Source organism: Trifolium pratense, linkage group LG6 (assembly GCF_020283565.1).
Source record: "Trifolium pratense cultivar HEN17-A07 linkage group LG6, ARS_RC_1.1, whole genome shotgun sequence".
NCBI classification, from domain to species: domain Eukaryota; kingdom Viridiplantae; phylum Streptophyta; class Magnoliopsida; order Fabales; family Fabaceae; genus Trifolium; species Trifolium pratense.
In genome coordinates, this window is record NC_060064.1 from 25684708 (window position 1) to 25701094 (window position 16387).

The 16387-nt window shown below is 32.2% G+C and overlaps 3 protein-coding genes across 5 annotated transcripts; 2 read left to right on the forward strand and 1 right to left on the reverse strand.

The window, feature by feature from the left end:
* The first annotated feature begins 5289 nt into the window (after positions 1–5289).
* Positions 5290–7809, forward strand: LOC123888424. Of its 3 annotated transcripts, XM_045937489.1 has the most exons (5): positions 5368–5399; positions 5460–5529; positions 6002–6654; positions 6780–7436; positions 7539–7809. In XM_045937489.1, exons 3-5 carry the CDS (start codon positions 6025–6027, stop codon positions 7638–7640), a joined length of 1389 nt encoding a protein of 462 aa, XP_045793445.1. In that variant the 5' UTR covers positions 5368–5399; positions 5460–5529; positions 6002–6024; the 3' UTR covers positions 7641–7809. The 3 variants fall into 3 exon arrangements, with proteins under 3 accessions (XP_045793444.1, XP_045793443.1, XP_045793445.1); XM_045937488.1 differs by having other exon boundaries at positions 5290–5525; XM_045937487.1 differs by having other exon boundaries at positions 5298–5529.
* A 1050-nt stretch (positions 7810–8859) lies between these two features.
* Positions 8860–9526, reverse strand: LOC123891983 (Werner Syndrome-like exonuclease). Its single transcript, XM_045941841.1, has one exon. The coding sequence runs from the start codon at positions 9524–9526 to the stop codon at positions 8897–8899; it is 630 nt and encodes a 209-aa protein (XP_045797797.1). The 3' UTR covers positions 8860–8896.
* Positions 9527–15495: 5969 nt separating this feature from the next.
* Positions 15496–16158, forward strand: LOC123891984. Its single transcript, XM_045941842.1, has one exon. It carries the CDS (start codon positions 15496–15498, stop codon positions 16156–16158), a length of 663 nt encoding a protein of 220 aa, XP_045797798.1.
* The last annotated feature ends 229 nt before the right edge of the window (positions 16159–16387 follow it).

A 16387-nucleotide genomic window follows, 5' to 3' on the forward strand; every position in this document is an offset into this window, starting at 1 on the left:
AAAAGATATTTAGGCGTTAAATAATAGACTTAGCTAATATGGAATATTTTATTTTTTTTAAAACAAAAACACATCTATTAGTATTAATGGATAAGATAAAAGTACAATTGAGCCCAAAGTTCATTGGGTTTGGGTACTTCTTCCATCCATATAAAATTAGCATGTTTTCTCTCCCCACCCCCGTGAATCTTTTATCCTCCCTGAGTTTCCAATTTTGCCCTTGAAAAAACTTCGGTTCGTAGAAATCGAAGTTTTTTTTTGCCTTGAAAACAACTTTCGGTTTCTAAAAACCGAAATTTACTCTGAATTTGCATTAGAAAAAATTCGGTTTCCGCGAACCGAATTTTTCTACAAGGGCAAAATTGGAATATTGGGGGGTATAAAAGATTCATGGGAGGGGGAAGAGAAAACATCTAAAAGCAGTAATCAAATAGAGATGAAGAAATTCAACGTAATGTTATCCTATTTCCTGTATCCTGAATTATTTACAACAATTTAAAGAAACAAAATTTTGGTTTGATGTTGATACTTGTTCTGGTAAAAACTCAAAGGGGGTTGTATTATTGATTAAATGGTGTGATTACACTTGGTTCAATCCCAACAACCCTGAGAGTTTTATAAGTCAGATTCAGATTAGAACATAGGGGGTTTGTATTATTCAAGATTGATAAGGGATACAAGTATGAAAAAATTGATTAACTTTACAAGAATGAAAGAATTGTCTCTTTACAAGAATGAAAGTATGGTGGTTTCTCCGAATGAGCCTCCTCTGTTCTCTTGAAGAAGATCCTATTTATAGGCAAAACATCTCCCTCTTGTTGCTTGATAACTGCCTTGCTTGGAGAGGAATTCATGGGTAGTGGGCGGTTACTTTTCCTTCTTCTCCAAGCTTCTTCCTTCTTCTCCAAGTTTCTTCCTTCTTCTCCAAGTCATGGTGGATCATGCTTATCATGTGTTTTTCATGGTTGTTTTCACGCTTCTCCTTTAGATGCTCCCATTGGGCTTTTTCGTATTGGGTCTTAACAAATCACACCCTGGTCCATGGCCCGGTACAATACTCATAATTTATTTTATTTTAGGTTGAATAGTGGGTTACTCAAATTATATTTTTATTTTCTAAAATTAAATAAAAAAACTAAATAACGAATCATCAAAAAATTCTATAAAAATATTGTAACGTATTTTACCAATGAAAAATACAATAACCATATATTTTGTTCGGGTAAACTCACCAATTTCAGAGTTGGATAGTGGGCTACCCAAATGATTTTGTTATTTTTTTTGTTAATATTAAATACTAAATAATGAATCAACATATTTTTGTTTTAAAAAATTCCTCAATCTTTTCCTTTTCTTAAAGTATTGTGTAACATATTTTTCACTATGAAAAATATTTAACTATAAAACGGCAAAACCTTTACCATTTTTATAAAAAATATTTCCAAAAAACTATAACACTATTGAATCAGTTGATTTTTTGGGTTGGGTCCGGTTTTACTTGAAATTCAATTTTTTGTATAATTTTTTTTATTATACCAACTCAACCCAATTTTTCGATTTGGATTGGATGAATTTGACTGGATTTGCCCAATCCATGTACACTCATACATTGGACTAACGCGTATTTTTTAAGGGTTCAATATGTTTTTAGTCCATCTAAGTTTTTAAGCCTTTTAAATATATTAAATTTCATTTTTAGTCTCTCTACAAATATTCTTTAAGCTTTGGTCCTTGTAAATTTTCAATTTTTAAATTTAGTCCTTGCTTTTTTTGAAAAGTTTCCATATATGAGCCTGTTTGTCATAGTTTTTTTTTTCTTTCAGAAAATCAATTATTTTATAAAAATAATCACATTTAAGAATATTACATTCCTTTTGTAAGAATGTCACATTTAAAGATAATCAATTATTTTTCACCATTTTCCCTTCCTTTTGATCAAACAGTGCTGCACCTGGGCATAACATGACCTCTTTGTTGCTTAGCTTACACCTGTTAAGGAAATCAACCAACTCCTCCTCAGCTTGAGGATAGACTCCCTTAATCTTTCTTAGCATACTCTTCTTCGCTTACAACCTGCATAGTAGTTGCTTCCAGAGCTTTTACCATCATGCATTCGAATGGCTCAACATATGATGTTTCAGCCACTTGCAAAGGATCATAATCAATCTTCATTTGAGGCTTGCTGTTATCATCAAACTTCAAACGACGTTCATTGAGAGCTTTTTGCACCAGATCCCTGAAAAATACACATTGAGATGTTTTATGACCCAAATAATTATGAAATATGCAATAACCTCTTTTCTTTCTTTGTTCTATTAGTGGAATTTTTAAATCTTTTGGCACAACTATCTGGCCATCATTTACCAAAATGTCAAAGATTTCATCACACTTATCATTTTTGGGTTCGACTGGATTTTTTCCATTCGAAGGCTTTAGCAATTTACAAGTATAAGGAGGCCCTGGCTTTAATTCTGCCACACAAACCTCACTTTCATCAATATCTTCATAATTGATTTCATACTCATTTTCTTCTTCATAAGTTTCAACATATGCAACTTTTTCTTTTTTCTGAAACTTAGAAGTTCTAGCCTTTTCAATCTTAAGGCGATCGACTTGTTGAACTCTATCTGCTAACTGTGCCATATCTCTTAAATGTCGAGTATCTAATTTCTTTCGAATATAGTAATCGAGGCCACCAGCAGTCATTTCGACTAACTCATGTCCAGACACTTGAGTAAAGCATCTAGCCTTAAGAACTCTAAACCTATTTAGGTAATCATCAATGGACTCTGAGGTTTTACGCCTCACACCTGACAACTCTTTGAGGCTGATTCTAGAAATGTGTTCAACAGTGGACTCACTAGTGTCTCCAGCAAACTTTGTAAACCTAGGGATTTTCCAACCCCTTGGTAATTCAGTTTGGCCTATGTAAACCAACGTTAAGGCCGTTTTGTGCAAGTATGGTTTCGACCACGCGGGCCAAATTATTTTGTCCATCATAATTATCTTGTTGCACATTTCTAACAACTTCATCAGCATCTTGGTTTCGATGAACCAAAGTCACGCCATGATTTGGGACATGAGGCATCCCCATCTAGACTTGCGGTTCCTCTCGAACCGTTATTGGTGGGTTACTCTGACTTACATTGTACCCACTACCCTCAGGCATACCTTGATGCTGAATAGGTATTTGGTTTTGGACTGGTCAAAATGGTTGGTTAGACACTGGAGGAGCGCCAAAGAAATCAGCAATTCGACTCATCTGACCAGCCAACAATTGATAAGTGTCATTTGTATTGTTAATCAAAGGATTTAATACAGTTCCTAATTGTGATGTCAAAGTATTAACCATTTCATGATTACTTTCATCCATCTATTGCCTTAAAGACATCACAGATGAAGAACTTAAGGCCTGAGTTACTGGCCTCGACCTTGAATTCCCAACACCTGTTGTTGAAGGAGAGAATCTTGGAGGACTCTCCAAATGTTGATGACTAAATAAATTTGCCATTAAAGTTGTAGGCATTCCATATATAGGGTTATTTGGGAATTGAAATGGAGATCTTGGAGAACTCCTAAAATCACTAGGATTCCCTTGTGAATTCGAATTAACTGAATTCGAAACAAGGGAAACTTGTGTTGACCCTACCATGGTATAGAACTATGTCCTTCCAATGTATTAGCGTTAAACATAGGGTTTGTCAACCCTATGGTCGAATCAAAAGCAGCGTCTACAGAAAATGCTTGTGGTTGTCCTTCTAGGCTAGCATTACTGGAACCTGCCCCAACATTCGTGAACAAATTGCTAGTGGAAGCATTTTGAGGGGGGTGGTCTCACCATTTTACGACGAGACTTAACACTTGTTAAATTTGGCAAAGATTTACCACTTCTCAAATGTATACTTTTACAAACAAACTTAATAGTTTAAAAACAAAACAGAAACACACAAAACCAGTCCCAATGGGCGTGCCAATTTGTTTACGTTGGTTTTTCATAAACAACCACTAGTTTAATTTAATTACTTGCAGGACCAACTAGTAAATCCTAGGACATGTTTTGTGTATTGATTTTAATGTTCATCATTGAAATAAACATTTGGTAAACCAGTTTGAAAGAATAATTTACAAAAGAAAACGTAAATTAAGCAAAGATTCACTCAAATGAGAGAATTTGAAAAGATAAATTGCAAAGGAATGATTAAAATTGCACTAAAATGTAAAAGTTTTACAAAGAAAAGAGATGGTTCACGAATTCATACATTTTCTTCACTTCACCATTTTCTTTCGAACGCATGGATACTTTAGGTTTTTGTGAATTTTTGTATAAGAATTGTGACCCTTATTCCAACTAAAGGAACTACTATTTATAAGCATAAGAATGGATAACTGCTTGAGCAAACGTGCTTTTGTCAGCTCTTCAAACCCGTGAACCCACGATCTCTTGATCAAGTTTGAAAAGAATAACTGCCTCTTTAGCGCTAACTGCCGCTCGAACCCACCCTTTGAACCCCTTGCCATTTTCTGCTAAAAAAATTATGAAAATAATTCTAAGTCCAGAACACCTTCGAATACCAAGATTCGAAACCACATTCGATTCGAAGGCAATTTTGCCTTTTTGTTAATAAAACATTTTACGAAATTAAGACTTTAAATAAGCTTAATTAGGTAATTTAATCACCTTTTCATATCTTTTATTAACTTATTTAATGTGTTCATTTTGGACCTTCATGGATACATTCCATTTATTATTTCCATTCATATTATTTAGTTGCGTATTTAAGATGACATACCAAATTAACATTAAATGCATATGGTCAAAAATTTGAGAAAATAGGATGATACCTTTGGTTTAAAAAAAAAAAAAAAGTATTTTCGGAGTTTTAGTCTGTTCTGCTAATTTCACTACTCGCCACGTGGCAAACATCAAATGATCCAAGTAAATTAAGGAAAATGGAGTGGACCCGGATTCCAAAATGAGAAGGATAGTGACATATATTCCTCAGCAAAATATTCTTCATTAGTCCCCTTAAACTTAACTCAATTGACAGGATATTACATTAGGGTCATGCTAACTGGTGCCCCCGGGGCACTGGTTAAGAAAACCAAAAATAGAAAGTTTTGAAAAGAAAAGAGCACTTTTTAAACTTTCGATGAGTTGACTGCACAAACTTCAATGCAAAATTACTATTTTTGCATCCTTAACTAGTGCCCTAAGGGCACTAGTGCCCTAAGGGCACTGTTTAGCATTTTCCATTACATTATATGTACATGGTTAAAACCTCAACAGTCAACACTCCACTTATTCATTGTGAATTTAATATTCCTCCTTAAAATATTCCTCTTGAAGAAGACGAATGTAATATCAAACTTTATTCCATAGTCAACTCTCACTCGCTCCTCCTCTGCGTTTCAAGACGTGACGCCGAAACCCCCTTCAACCACACGCGACGCTAAAAACCCCTCTACCGACCAGCGCCGAAGTTGCCATCTCCACCCACCGGTCACCGCCTTGCTACTACCACGCCGTAGGTATCTCTCTTAATTTTATACCCTTGATTTATTGTGTTGTCGTTTTTTGTTCAAATTGCAATCCTATTACTCCTGTTTCAATTCTATTTTACTGTTGTTTGTTGTTCAAATTGTAAATGGTTTTGATTTATTGTGCAATTCTTTCCATTATTATGACCCGTGCTATCTTTTATTCAATTTAATTCTTGATTTTTGTTATTTGTTTACTGTGTTCATGTTCAAAATTCTTGACCCGTACCTTGAAATTGAATTGCAATCTGCACTTTTTCTACACTGCCATGGACTCTTCCAAAAGTTTCTTCTTTGAGTTTTATGTGATGTTTGATTGCTATGTGATCAGTATCGTTTTTATTTCCAAAGTCGTCTAGAAACTATAACACATTGAAGCAACTTATTCTTCTCAAAATAACAGAAACTATTGGCGTTTGTAGTAACTGTGTTGTATGATGTCTTATTGACTCTGTGTTCTTAGGTTCTTACTAATTAGTAATTACCATGGCTGCAACTGCATCTGATGAACAAAATGACCAAGTTTCCATAAAAGTTTTGGTAGACAAAGAGAAAAGTAAAGTCCTGTTCGCAGAGGCAACGAAGGATTTTATTGATGTTCTTTTCAGCTTCTTAACATTGCCTTTGGGGACGATTGCTAGACTCGTGGCTGCAGAGTCAAATATTGAAGCAGTGAAATTTGGCAGCATTAGCTCACTCTATCAAAGTGTGGCGAATCTTGATGAACAATGTCTATGGAATCAAACCTGCAAAGAAATGCTACTCAGACCAAGAAACTCGATGGACTGTTATTGCAGGAAACTCAAATTGAACATTGACGGAACAGAATGCTTGCCATTTTTCTTTTGTAAAGACCGTACTTGCAAAGTTAATAATAGTTGTGCGAGTATTTTTAGGAATCAAAAATGTATCTGTGGAAAGTTATTGAATGTATTTCACCCTCCGAATTTAACTACAGAAGATGGCTTTGTTAAGGAAACCATGACCTTTATCGTTTCTGATGATCTTTTTGTGATGCCTAATCTTCTTGGAACAAGTATAAATCTCCTTCAGAAGCTTGGAGTCAATGACATTAACACTTTTGATAAACAAACCGTAATTATCAGCAAGAAGGAGGCATGTATTCTCACTTTGTATGCCATATATTCTGTTTTTTTTTTTTTTTTTTTTTTTTATTATTATTATTATTATTATTATTATTATTATTTTTATTATTTAATCTCTGGTTTGAAATTGAATAGGTAACTGATCTTCTCAAGTTGTCTTTGATCTCAAAGACTCCTCTATCAGACTTTATCTTTAAAAAGGAACAGTTGGTCGGTAATTTAGACCCAAGAAATGTTGTGGAGTTTTGGATTGGATTGGGCGAGGTAGAGGAACCATGTCATGAGTCTAATAAGATGACCGTGAATGTACTGAGAAGAAAATCAAATCAACAAATTTTGTTTGTTGAAGGACAGGAAGATTTTGCTGACTTTCTTTTTAGTTTTCTAACCTTTCCCTTAGGAGGAGTGTTGCACATGCTTGTAGGGTTCTCTTCTATAAGCTGCATTGATAATTTATATAAGAGCATCACCGAGTTGAGTTCAGACAGGTGTTTAAGATCACAAGTTGTAAAAGACACGGTATTAACTAACCCTTATATTAGCTTTCAATTCGAACTCAGGAACAAGATATTACCCATACCTGTGCATCCGGTAATATCTAGGGCATTGAAATTTGTTGATCCCAAATCCCCTATTTCTGGAGGATTTACTAGAGGACCAACATCGTTCATGGTGACAGATGGCTTTGTTGTGACTCCAACTTCATCCATTTCTGGTCTTGCATATTTAGAAAAAACAAATGTTCCTCTTAATGATGTAGAAGAAAGGGTCATCAGTATTGGTCAGAAGGAGGTAAACATGTTTTGAGACTTGATTTAGTTTTTCATTTTAATAATATATTAGTATCAGATTTTTCTTCTCACAATATTTGATTCCGTAACATATATTTCGCAGGGTCTCAACATACTAAAAGCTTCATTGACCTCAACTTCTGCTCTAACTAACGGTCTCGGCCATTCCATGATACATCAATTCTTACGTGAAAATTTTCCATAGGCATTATAGATAGCCTATTAAAAGCTCAGGAGTATAAGTTATAAATGATAGAGCGTACTACTGTTGTAACATGATATTTGGGATTGGGAGAAGTCGATTGACTCATTTGCAGCTTTTATTGTATCTGTTTTTCCTGATTTGGTTACAATATTACTGACTATTTACAGAATAACTCAAATCCTAATTTCGTAAGTACTTGAGCTGAAACACAAAATAACTTGGTCGTCATACTGCATTTGAAAGTGTCCACCCAACGGCTAGCTATTGAACGCTGACATAATTAGATTCGAGGATATTCTTTTTGGATCAGTAGAGGTTCTTTAATCCATCCTAAGCACACTAGATATTTGGTACAAAACAGTAATGTTGCATTGTTTAGTGCACACAATTAATTCTGTTTTTCTCTGTTCTGCAGTAGTGAATACCATGATACCAAATATTCAAAAAGAAACGAGAATAATTTAGTTTCACATGAAGATAGATATATTACTAGTTACCTGTAGTCAGGAACACATAATGTGACAAAGTCATATGGGAAAGCTAAATTGAGTAAAACAATCAAGTATTCCCAATAGTCGTGGGTCAACGAATTCACGTATGCGACACATTTGTAGTTGTTTGATCAACATTGGAAAGTTCAAATTTAAGATTCATATTTTTAAATTAAAAATTAAAGTGAAATATGCTTTTTTTATGAACCATTTGATCAAAATCGTATGATAATAGATGGTCCGAAAGCATGAAATCATTAATTGCAGAGGATTCAATCTCATCATAACATATAAGTTAGTTGTAAGTTAATAAACAAAGGATACTCTTAGAGTATATTCTATTAGTAAACTTGGTAGATATTCGCTAAATTTATCATCTATAAAATAAATTATTAGTCATTCGTTATTCTTAACAAACATAGAAAAAAAGAGAAAAAATAATATGGACACACAAGTATATTAATAGAATTTTATTGGACATAATTATCTCACATCAAATTATTTAATCATTTTCCTATATTTAATCATTTTGAGGTAATTTTAAATTTAAATTTAAATATTTCTACAGCTTACTAAAGAATTTAACAAATCATAATTCTAAAATCAAGAACCTCAATTGCATTTCTAAAATCAAAAACCTCAAAATTGCATTACATAATGAAACAGAGTAATGCAGTAGATTACCACTCTAGTCTAGATATCAAAAGAAAACCAACACAAATGGAGGATCTTTCTAGAAAAATAAACGAGAAACAAATTAAGCAATCAAACCCTACTATCATAAAGAATCCTTCCAATCTCAAATGAAGCAAAAGCATCAATGCAAGCGTACTGAACCTGCTGAGGAGTAAGCTTAAAATTATCCCACCTACTCATAGTAATCCTCCTTGGTTTCTCAATATCTTTACCAAGAACATTAGCAGCCAATGTTTTAAGTCCAGCACCTCTCACATATTCCCCCAATCTCTGAGTAGCGAGGGTGCGAAGTTCAAGAAAGTTCGCAACGCGCAAAGAGTAGTCTCTAAGAAGCTTCTCCACATCCTGTTCAATACCAACACCAACGAATGTGTTGCCTTGGTTCTCAAGAAATGCAACAAGTGATTGTGGGATGAATGAAGCACGGAGGATTTGAAAAACAAGGCATTCTCTGTTTATGCAGAGTTGAATGATAGCAATTGGGTTATCCATATTACGTTGTCTGTTTGGGAGCCACTCCACATCAAGGCCAACGAGGGAGTTGCTGGTGTGGCTATTTCGGGGGAGGTTTGAGAGCCAGGCGTCGACCATGGAAGGAGTATGTGTGACCAATGTGTGAATTGTTTCGGAGTGGAAGACAACATCGTACTTATCGTGAGAGTAGTCACGGACATTATAATCAACTATGGTTATGGTCATTTTGGATTTGAAGAGAATGTATTTTCAGGAGAACAATTCCTTTATATAAAAGATTGAGAATGAATGCAATAGAGTAATTAGGTGTCTTTCCTATCCTATCTCTTTGAAAGTTTAAGTCTTACTATTCCCTAAGCTTATTGCATTTATAATTTTGTACTAAATATTTTTTTTTTTAGGATAACTTATAAGGTTACTATTGCTGATTACTGTAATTTGACCATTAAACGTTGAGTCTTGAGTGGAGTACTACTAGGGAAGTGGAAAATTTCATATTCCCCAAAACCAACCCATTGCAACTCCTGCTGCCATTCTTCTACTGATAGACACAAATGCACATTTTTCTACGACTACCGTTTATTTTTTTGAAATATTTATGCTTAAAAAAAGTAATCTTTGTATTTAAAATAGCATTTTTTATATTTTTAAAGATTAATTTCACATGTGGGAGGGAGATAAAGCCATTGAAGCTTACAAGTGGCAACAATAATTTCACACATATTTTTCAAAATTCCCAAAATTAATGACTATTACTAGTTCAACTACTAGAAATATGCTTGTTTCGTGCCGGATTTTCTCAAGGATTACGGTTCCCAGCTAATACCTTTGTTGGTAATTGTATCATAAGGTAAAACCAAAGGTAATATCGGCAAGAAAAACCTCAGATAAAATCCACAGGAAAATCAGATAAAATAAACATGTAAAACCTCAGCTATAGCAGAATCTACAACAGGTAAGTTCGTCATTGAATTGTTATTCCAAGAAATATGCCTCTAGTGGATTTTATCTTAATACAACGGGATCTACATAAGTCTAGAATTTGGTAAAATTGCCGTAATGTTTAACTCTGAACTGGCTACTTTTATATTTTCAGTATTGTTCCACTAAGAGAGTAGCTAGTTTCGGTAAAATCCTTCACTGTGATCATTCCTTTGATTACCTTGTAGAGAAATATGCGAAGACATAAACTTCCCACAACTGCATTTCAAATCGGAGAAAGTGGTCAACAAACCACCACTTGATTGACGACTACAGGACCAATCTTGACATATAAAATATCTAGTTTTTTCTGGGAAATCTATGTTATGCTTCAGATTTTGGTAATAGTCTTCCAATGCGTTCTTGGGTTGAAGCAGCATTTTTTTACACACTGGTGTCCAAAATAGTTGTTCTTCTAGATTGGCCACACTTTCGTATAATGTGCTTATGCTTCCAAAGCTAACTATCTGCAAGTTAGATTCAGTGTTAACAAGTCCTGCAATGGTGGCCAAGGGAAATGTTAAGAAGCTTAGGAAGATATCCATGAAATCTTTCCCTCCTTATTTTTCTCTTCATCGATCAAAATTCTCAGTGAAATTGGTGTTGACATGATAGAATAGGGTGTGTGTAGTACGTAGTAATGTACTAATATAAGTATATGATATGTATGGAGAGAAATTTGTATAGGTTTTGAAACAATATAGTACTAGTACTAATACTAACTTTAGAGAGGAATCGGTAAGGTTTATAATATGTGGATTTCAATTCAACTGTAAAACGATTCAAATCCTGCAGTTAATGTGCGAAAATAATATATAATACGAGACCAATAATGGATGGGCGGACAAATGCAACGTCTCAAAGAGAAGTCCAAGGAAAAAGAAGTTACTATGTAGGATAAATAGTCACTCCGACGAACTTAATTATGAGCATTTAGTTTTCATATATGTTTTATGTTCTTTTGCTTAATTAAACCGTTGGATTAAGAAAAAAAGAGAGAAAACATGAGAAAAAATTGGAGAAGATTCAAATCCCCCTGTTTAGGGTAGCTGGTGAGTGTATCAAAGTTTGAACTTCAGTCTCAATAAATGTTCTTTAGTTGGCGGGTTTATAATTGGTCGAATTTGCATGTGGTAGCCATGGCCACAACTAATTTATAACCAACGTTTATTTGACATGTATGATGTATATGACTTATTTTTATTTGTTGATGGATAAATACGTCAAATTATGAGGGATAGTTTAGAAAAAATCTTTAGATTTTTATTGTTAGTTTATTTTCTATTTTTTCAGATTTGTTTTGTACCAGTGTTGTAATGATTGATTTATGTAATGACGAACGATAGAGAACAATGACAATATTGCAACACGCCGATCAAAAACCAAGAACTTGCAATACACTGGCGAACAAACGAGTGGCACATCGGCGAACTACGACGACCCTACGGCATGTTGGGACTGGAAACTATATATGGATTTAGGACTGTTTCAGGAAGTTCCCTATCAAGAGAAAAAAATCTACTTAAAATTGAAACACATTCGCACGTGAACACACAAAACGCAACAATATTGACACATACTTCCTCCGATCTTAACTATAGACCAAATACATAAATGATTCAATTAACCTAGAAAGATAAGTTTTGCTTATATTAGTGATCGGAGGAAGTAAGTACTCCCTTCGTGATAATATGTAAGCAAAAAATAACATTTTATGTTCATTGCATATTTAATTTATTTGTCCTATAATATAGACAAGATACATTAAATATGTAATGAACCTAAAAATGTGATTTTTGCTTATATATTGTCACGGAGGGAGTACCAACATGCCGATGTATTGTTTTTCTTTTTGGAACATATAAAAATGTATTGTTATGTTTAACTTTTATCGTTTCTTGAAAATAATATATAAAAGATATATTTAATTAATAAATTTAAATTTTAAATATCTTAAATATAAATTTTATTATTAATAATTAGATATGCTCTTTTATATAATTTTATATTTAAAATTAATTAAATGGTTATCACACACTTTAATTAATTTAGGAAAATGCTAAACAGTGCCTCAGACACTAGTTAATGATACAAATATGAAAATTGTATCTCGTAAATTTTACATTCAATGCTTTAATGATGTAAAAAGTTATTTTCTCTCATCATTAACTTTATCATTTGTTTCCTTTTTTATTATGTTTAACTAGTGGCCGAGACACTGTTTAGCATGACACATTAATTTATAAGAAACTTTGATCAATTTTCAAATATTTTAAATGTTCAATTTCACTTATGCCGTTATTTATTATGAGAGAGAATTTAAAAATAAGTAAGTTATTTGAATAAAGAGTAATTAAATAAGGGTATACATGGAATAAATTTAATTTTATAAGAGCATTAATTGAAAATAACTATGTTAAATGTGCTTCCTTGGTCTGTGTGATTTTTTCAAAGTGTTCCTTATAAAAGGATCGGATGGAGTATCAACTACTGGTTATCGTTCAACTATCAACTATACTCACTCTGACCTTATTTATAAGCAAAAGTCAACAAAAATTCTTGACCTTAAATATAAGCAAAAGTTACCAAATTCAACTTTATTAAATGCTATTGTTCCTAAAATACCCCTCATTAACTATCTACTTTTTAAGATGATTGCATATTGTTCCTAAAATACCCCTCATTAATTATCAACTTTACCAAATTCAACTTTATTAAATGCTATTGTGCCTATCATTTTGTCTTCGGATCTAAATCCTAGATGTCTTTCATGTTGCCCCAACAGATCTTAATGCAAGGGTCAAATAGCCATCAACATGAAATATGAAATATAATAATTGGGGTTGATTTTTTTTTTTCAGGTGGTGTTTTTATATAAAAAACGATTGATTCTATTTCTATGATGATAATATTAATAATTAGGGTTCTTTTACCAGTACAAAATCCAATTCATTGTATAATCAACATAATTTGTTTGAAAAAAATAGATGGAAGACCAAAAATCCCCCTAAAGGGAACGTTTTTCATGGTTTTTTTTTATGTACAAGATGAAAATAAGAAAGAAAAGACAAAAACGTTTTTCATGTATTGGTGATAGTACTAAAAATCAGTATGAAGAAAAGGAACCGGTGTGACAAGGAAAAGTTTGGTGTCTGGGGAGAGGCAGGTGGTCAAGGATGTTGGAGTTATTTTACTTTGTTAATTTTTATTTTACTTTATTTTTAATAAATTTTAAATCTTTACGAAATATTTTATTGGCATGATGTTTGGATTAACTTATTTTTGAACTTATAAAAAAAATTATACAGATAAATAATGATTAACTAACCGATCTAACGGTTATTTAAGAATCCTTCACGGATCTAACGGTCATTTTTTCTGATTAATTGTTACTTAGAAAACCTAGTTACCACGAACGGATTATTAAGTCTCTACATTTCTATTGATGAGAACCAAGAAAATAAATTGACCAAATTAAATGGAAAACACTTAAGAATTTAATTGTTGACACTATAGTTAGATTAATTATGGCTCAACAAACCTAGTTCATATTAAGTGAGTGTTAAATCTCAACTAATTTTCTCAATTGTGACTATGGGAATCAATTCATCTCAGTCAATATGTTCAACTTGACCTAATTGTAAAAATAAACACTTAAAAAGTTGAATTTCAATAATCTGACTGTTTAATCTCATATTGTTGGACTAACTATTACTCAATAAATCTAGTTATTATGAAAGGATTGTTGAGTCACAACCAACTAGTCTGAAAGAGACTAAAGAGATCAAATATTCTAAATATAACAGTTCAACTTAACCAAATAAGAGCGGAAAACACTTAAGAATTCAAATTTTGACAATCAAACAGTTAAATCTCAACTAGTTAGATAACTATGACTTAAGAAATCTAGTTAATGTGAAATGACTATCAAGTCTCAACTAATAATGTTGATTGTGACTAAAGAAATCAAAATTTATAGATCAAATTCCCTTCAACTTGAAACACATACGATACGTCCTAGCTAATTATACTTGCATTAAGGAATTCAAATTTTCTCAATTCGTTCAATATCATCTAAATGGACTAACAGTAACTTATGAATTTAAATTTCGACAATCAAGCAGGTCTAGAATAGAAAAATATAAAAAGTTAATTTACAAAAAATTAGTATTTTTTAAAAATGACATGAATAAAATATGAATTTTCTAAATCAAAATATCGAGATAAAACTAACGAATATTTTGACCTAAAATCAAATTTTAAGCTCCTTATTTTTGAACAAACATTTTATAATGCTCTATATACATATGTACAAAATAATCGTAAATACATATCAACTTAACAACATGACTAATATTGCATGTATAAAAATTTAGTAGGGATGAAAACATGATATTTTTTTATAAAGACGAAAAATAAATTTAATAATTTTACAGAGACAACAAACTTATATATATTTATTTTTTTTATTTTTTTTTCTTATGTCAAAAAAAAAAACTTATATATTTTTTCTGTACAAGAAAAAAAAACTTATTTAACCTTATAAAATATTACGAATCATTAAAAAATTAATAGTACAATAAAATATATACACATATTAAAAATTATTAAGTATTTTTTTAAAAAATAAATGTATTTTAAAAATTATACGTATTAATGGTTAAACAGTAAATAAATGTTAAATTTTATAAACTAATAATATTAAAATGTGATTCTTATTTTCTATCCTTAAAATATTGTGAAGAATATATTTGCAAATATTAAAAAGTAGTGTTTTAAAATAGAAATTTTAATAAAGAAATAAAATATGCATTAAATATTTGCCACTTGTTAACCACGTCAACGGTGTACCGGTACACGTCTACATAATATGTGTACCGAAGAATTTACCGTAAATTTAATATATCATAAATGATAATTTAATAAATACAACAAGTTTGAAATGTGAGAATTTGGGTTATAAATAAGTCCGGAGGAGTAGTATAGCATTAGTCATAAGTTATATGCCATTCTTTATCAAAGAGCCTTAGTTTAACGGTTTTAGTAGTCATACCGTTTCATATGTGATTATTATTATTTTCCTTTCCAAAGTCGTTTGGAAACCATAACACATTGAAGAAACTTCTTCCAATGTTTAATAGAGCGCTTTAACTATTTTAGTAGAATGTTGAAGTCATATTTCTCATCACTCTCTTTCTTCTCATAATCTTACCATGGCTTCCAATGCATCAGACCACCAACAAGGTGAGCAAGTTGCCCTAACAGTTTTGGTGGAAAAGTTAAAAAACAAAGTTCTGTTTGCTGAGTGTGGGAAGGATTTTGTTGATGTTCTCTTCAGCTTTTTAACATTGCCTTTAGGGACTATTTCAAGACTTGTTGCTAATGAATCAAATATTATTGAGGCAATGACGTTTGGCTGCATTAGCTCACTCTATCAAAGTGTGGAAAATCTTGATGAACAATATCTATGGAACCACACCTGCAAAGAAATGTTACTGCAGCCTAGAAACTCTATGGAAGCATATTTCGAGAAGATGAAACTGAACATTGATGGAACAGAAAGCTTACCGGTCTTTAGCTGTGAGGACGATAATTGCAGAAGGAAAAATGGACGCTATGTGTGTACTTTCAGTGATCAAAAATGCATTTGTGGAAAGCTTTTGAATGTACTACACCAGTCAAAATCGAATAATATAGAGAACGGATTTGTTAAGGAAACATGTATTTTTATTATCTCTGATGATCTTTTTGTGATGCCTAATCTTCTTGGAACAAGTTTAGATCTTCTTCAGAAGCTTGGAATCAAAGACATCAATGCTATTGATAAACAAACTGTAAACATCAGCAAGAAAGAGGCATGTTCAGTCATTTTCTAAGCAACTTTTTCTATTTATTATTATATATTGTTTACCCCTCTCATAGTCTTGTTAATTTTTTAATCTCTTTGGTTTGAATAGGTAATTGATATTCTCAAGTTGTCTTTCCTCTCAAAGACTCCTTTGACTGACTTTATATTTAAAAAAAAGGACCAATTCATTGGTAATTTTTTTTCAAATTATTTTATGAACTTCATGGTTGGAGATGTTGAAGAACCATCTGATGAAT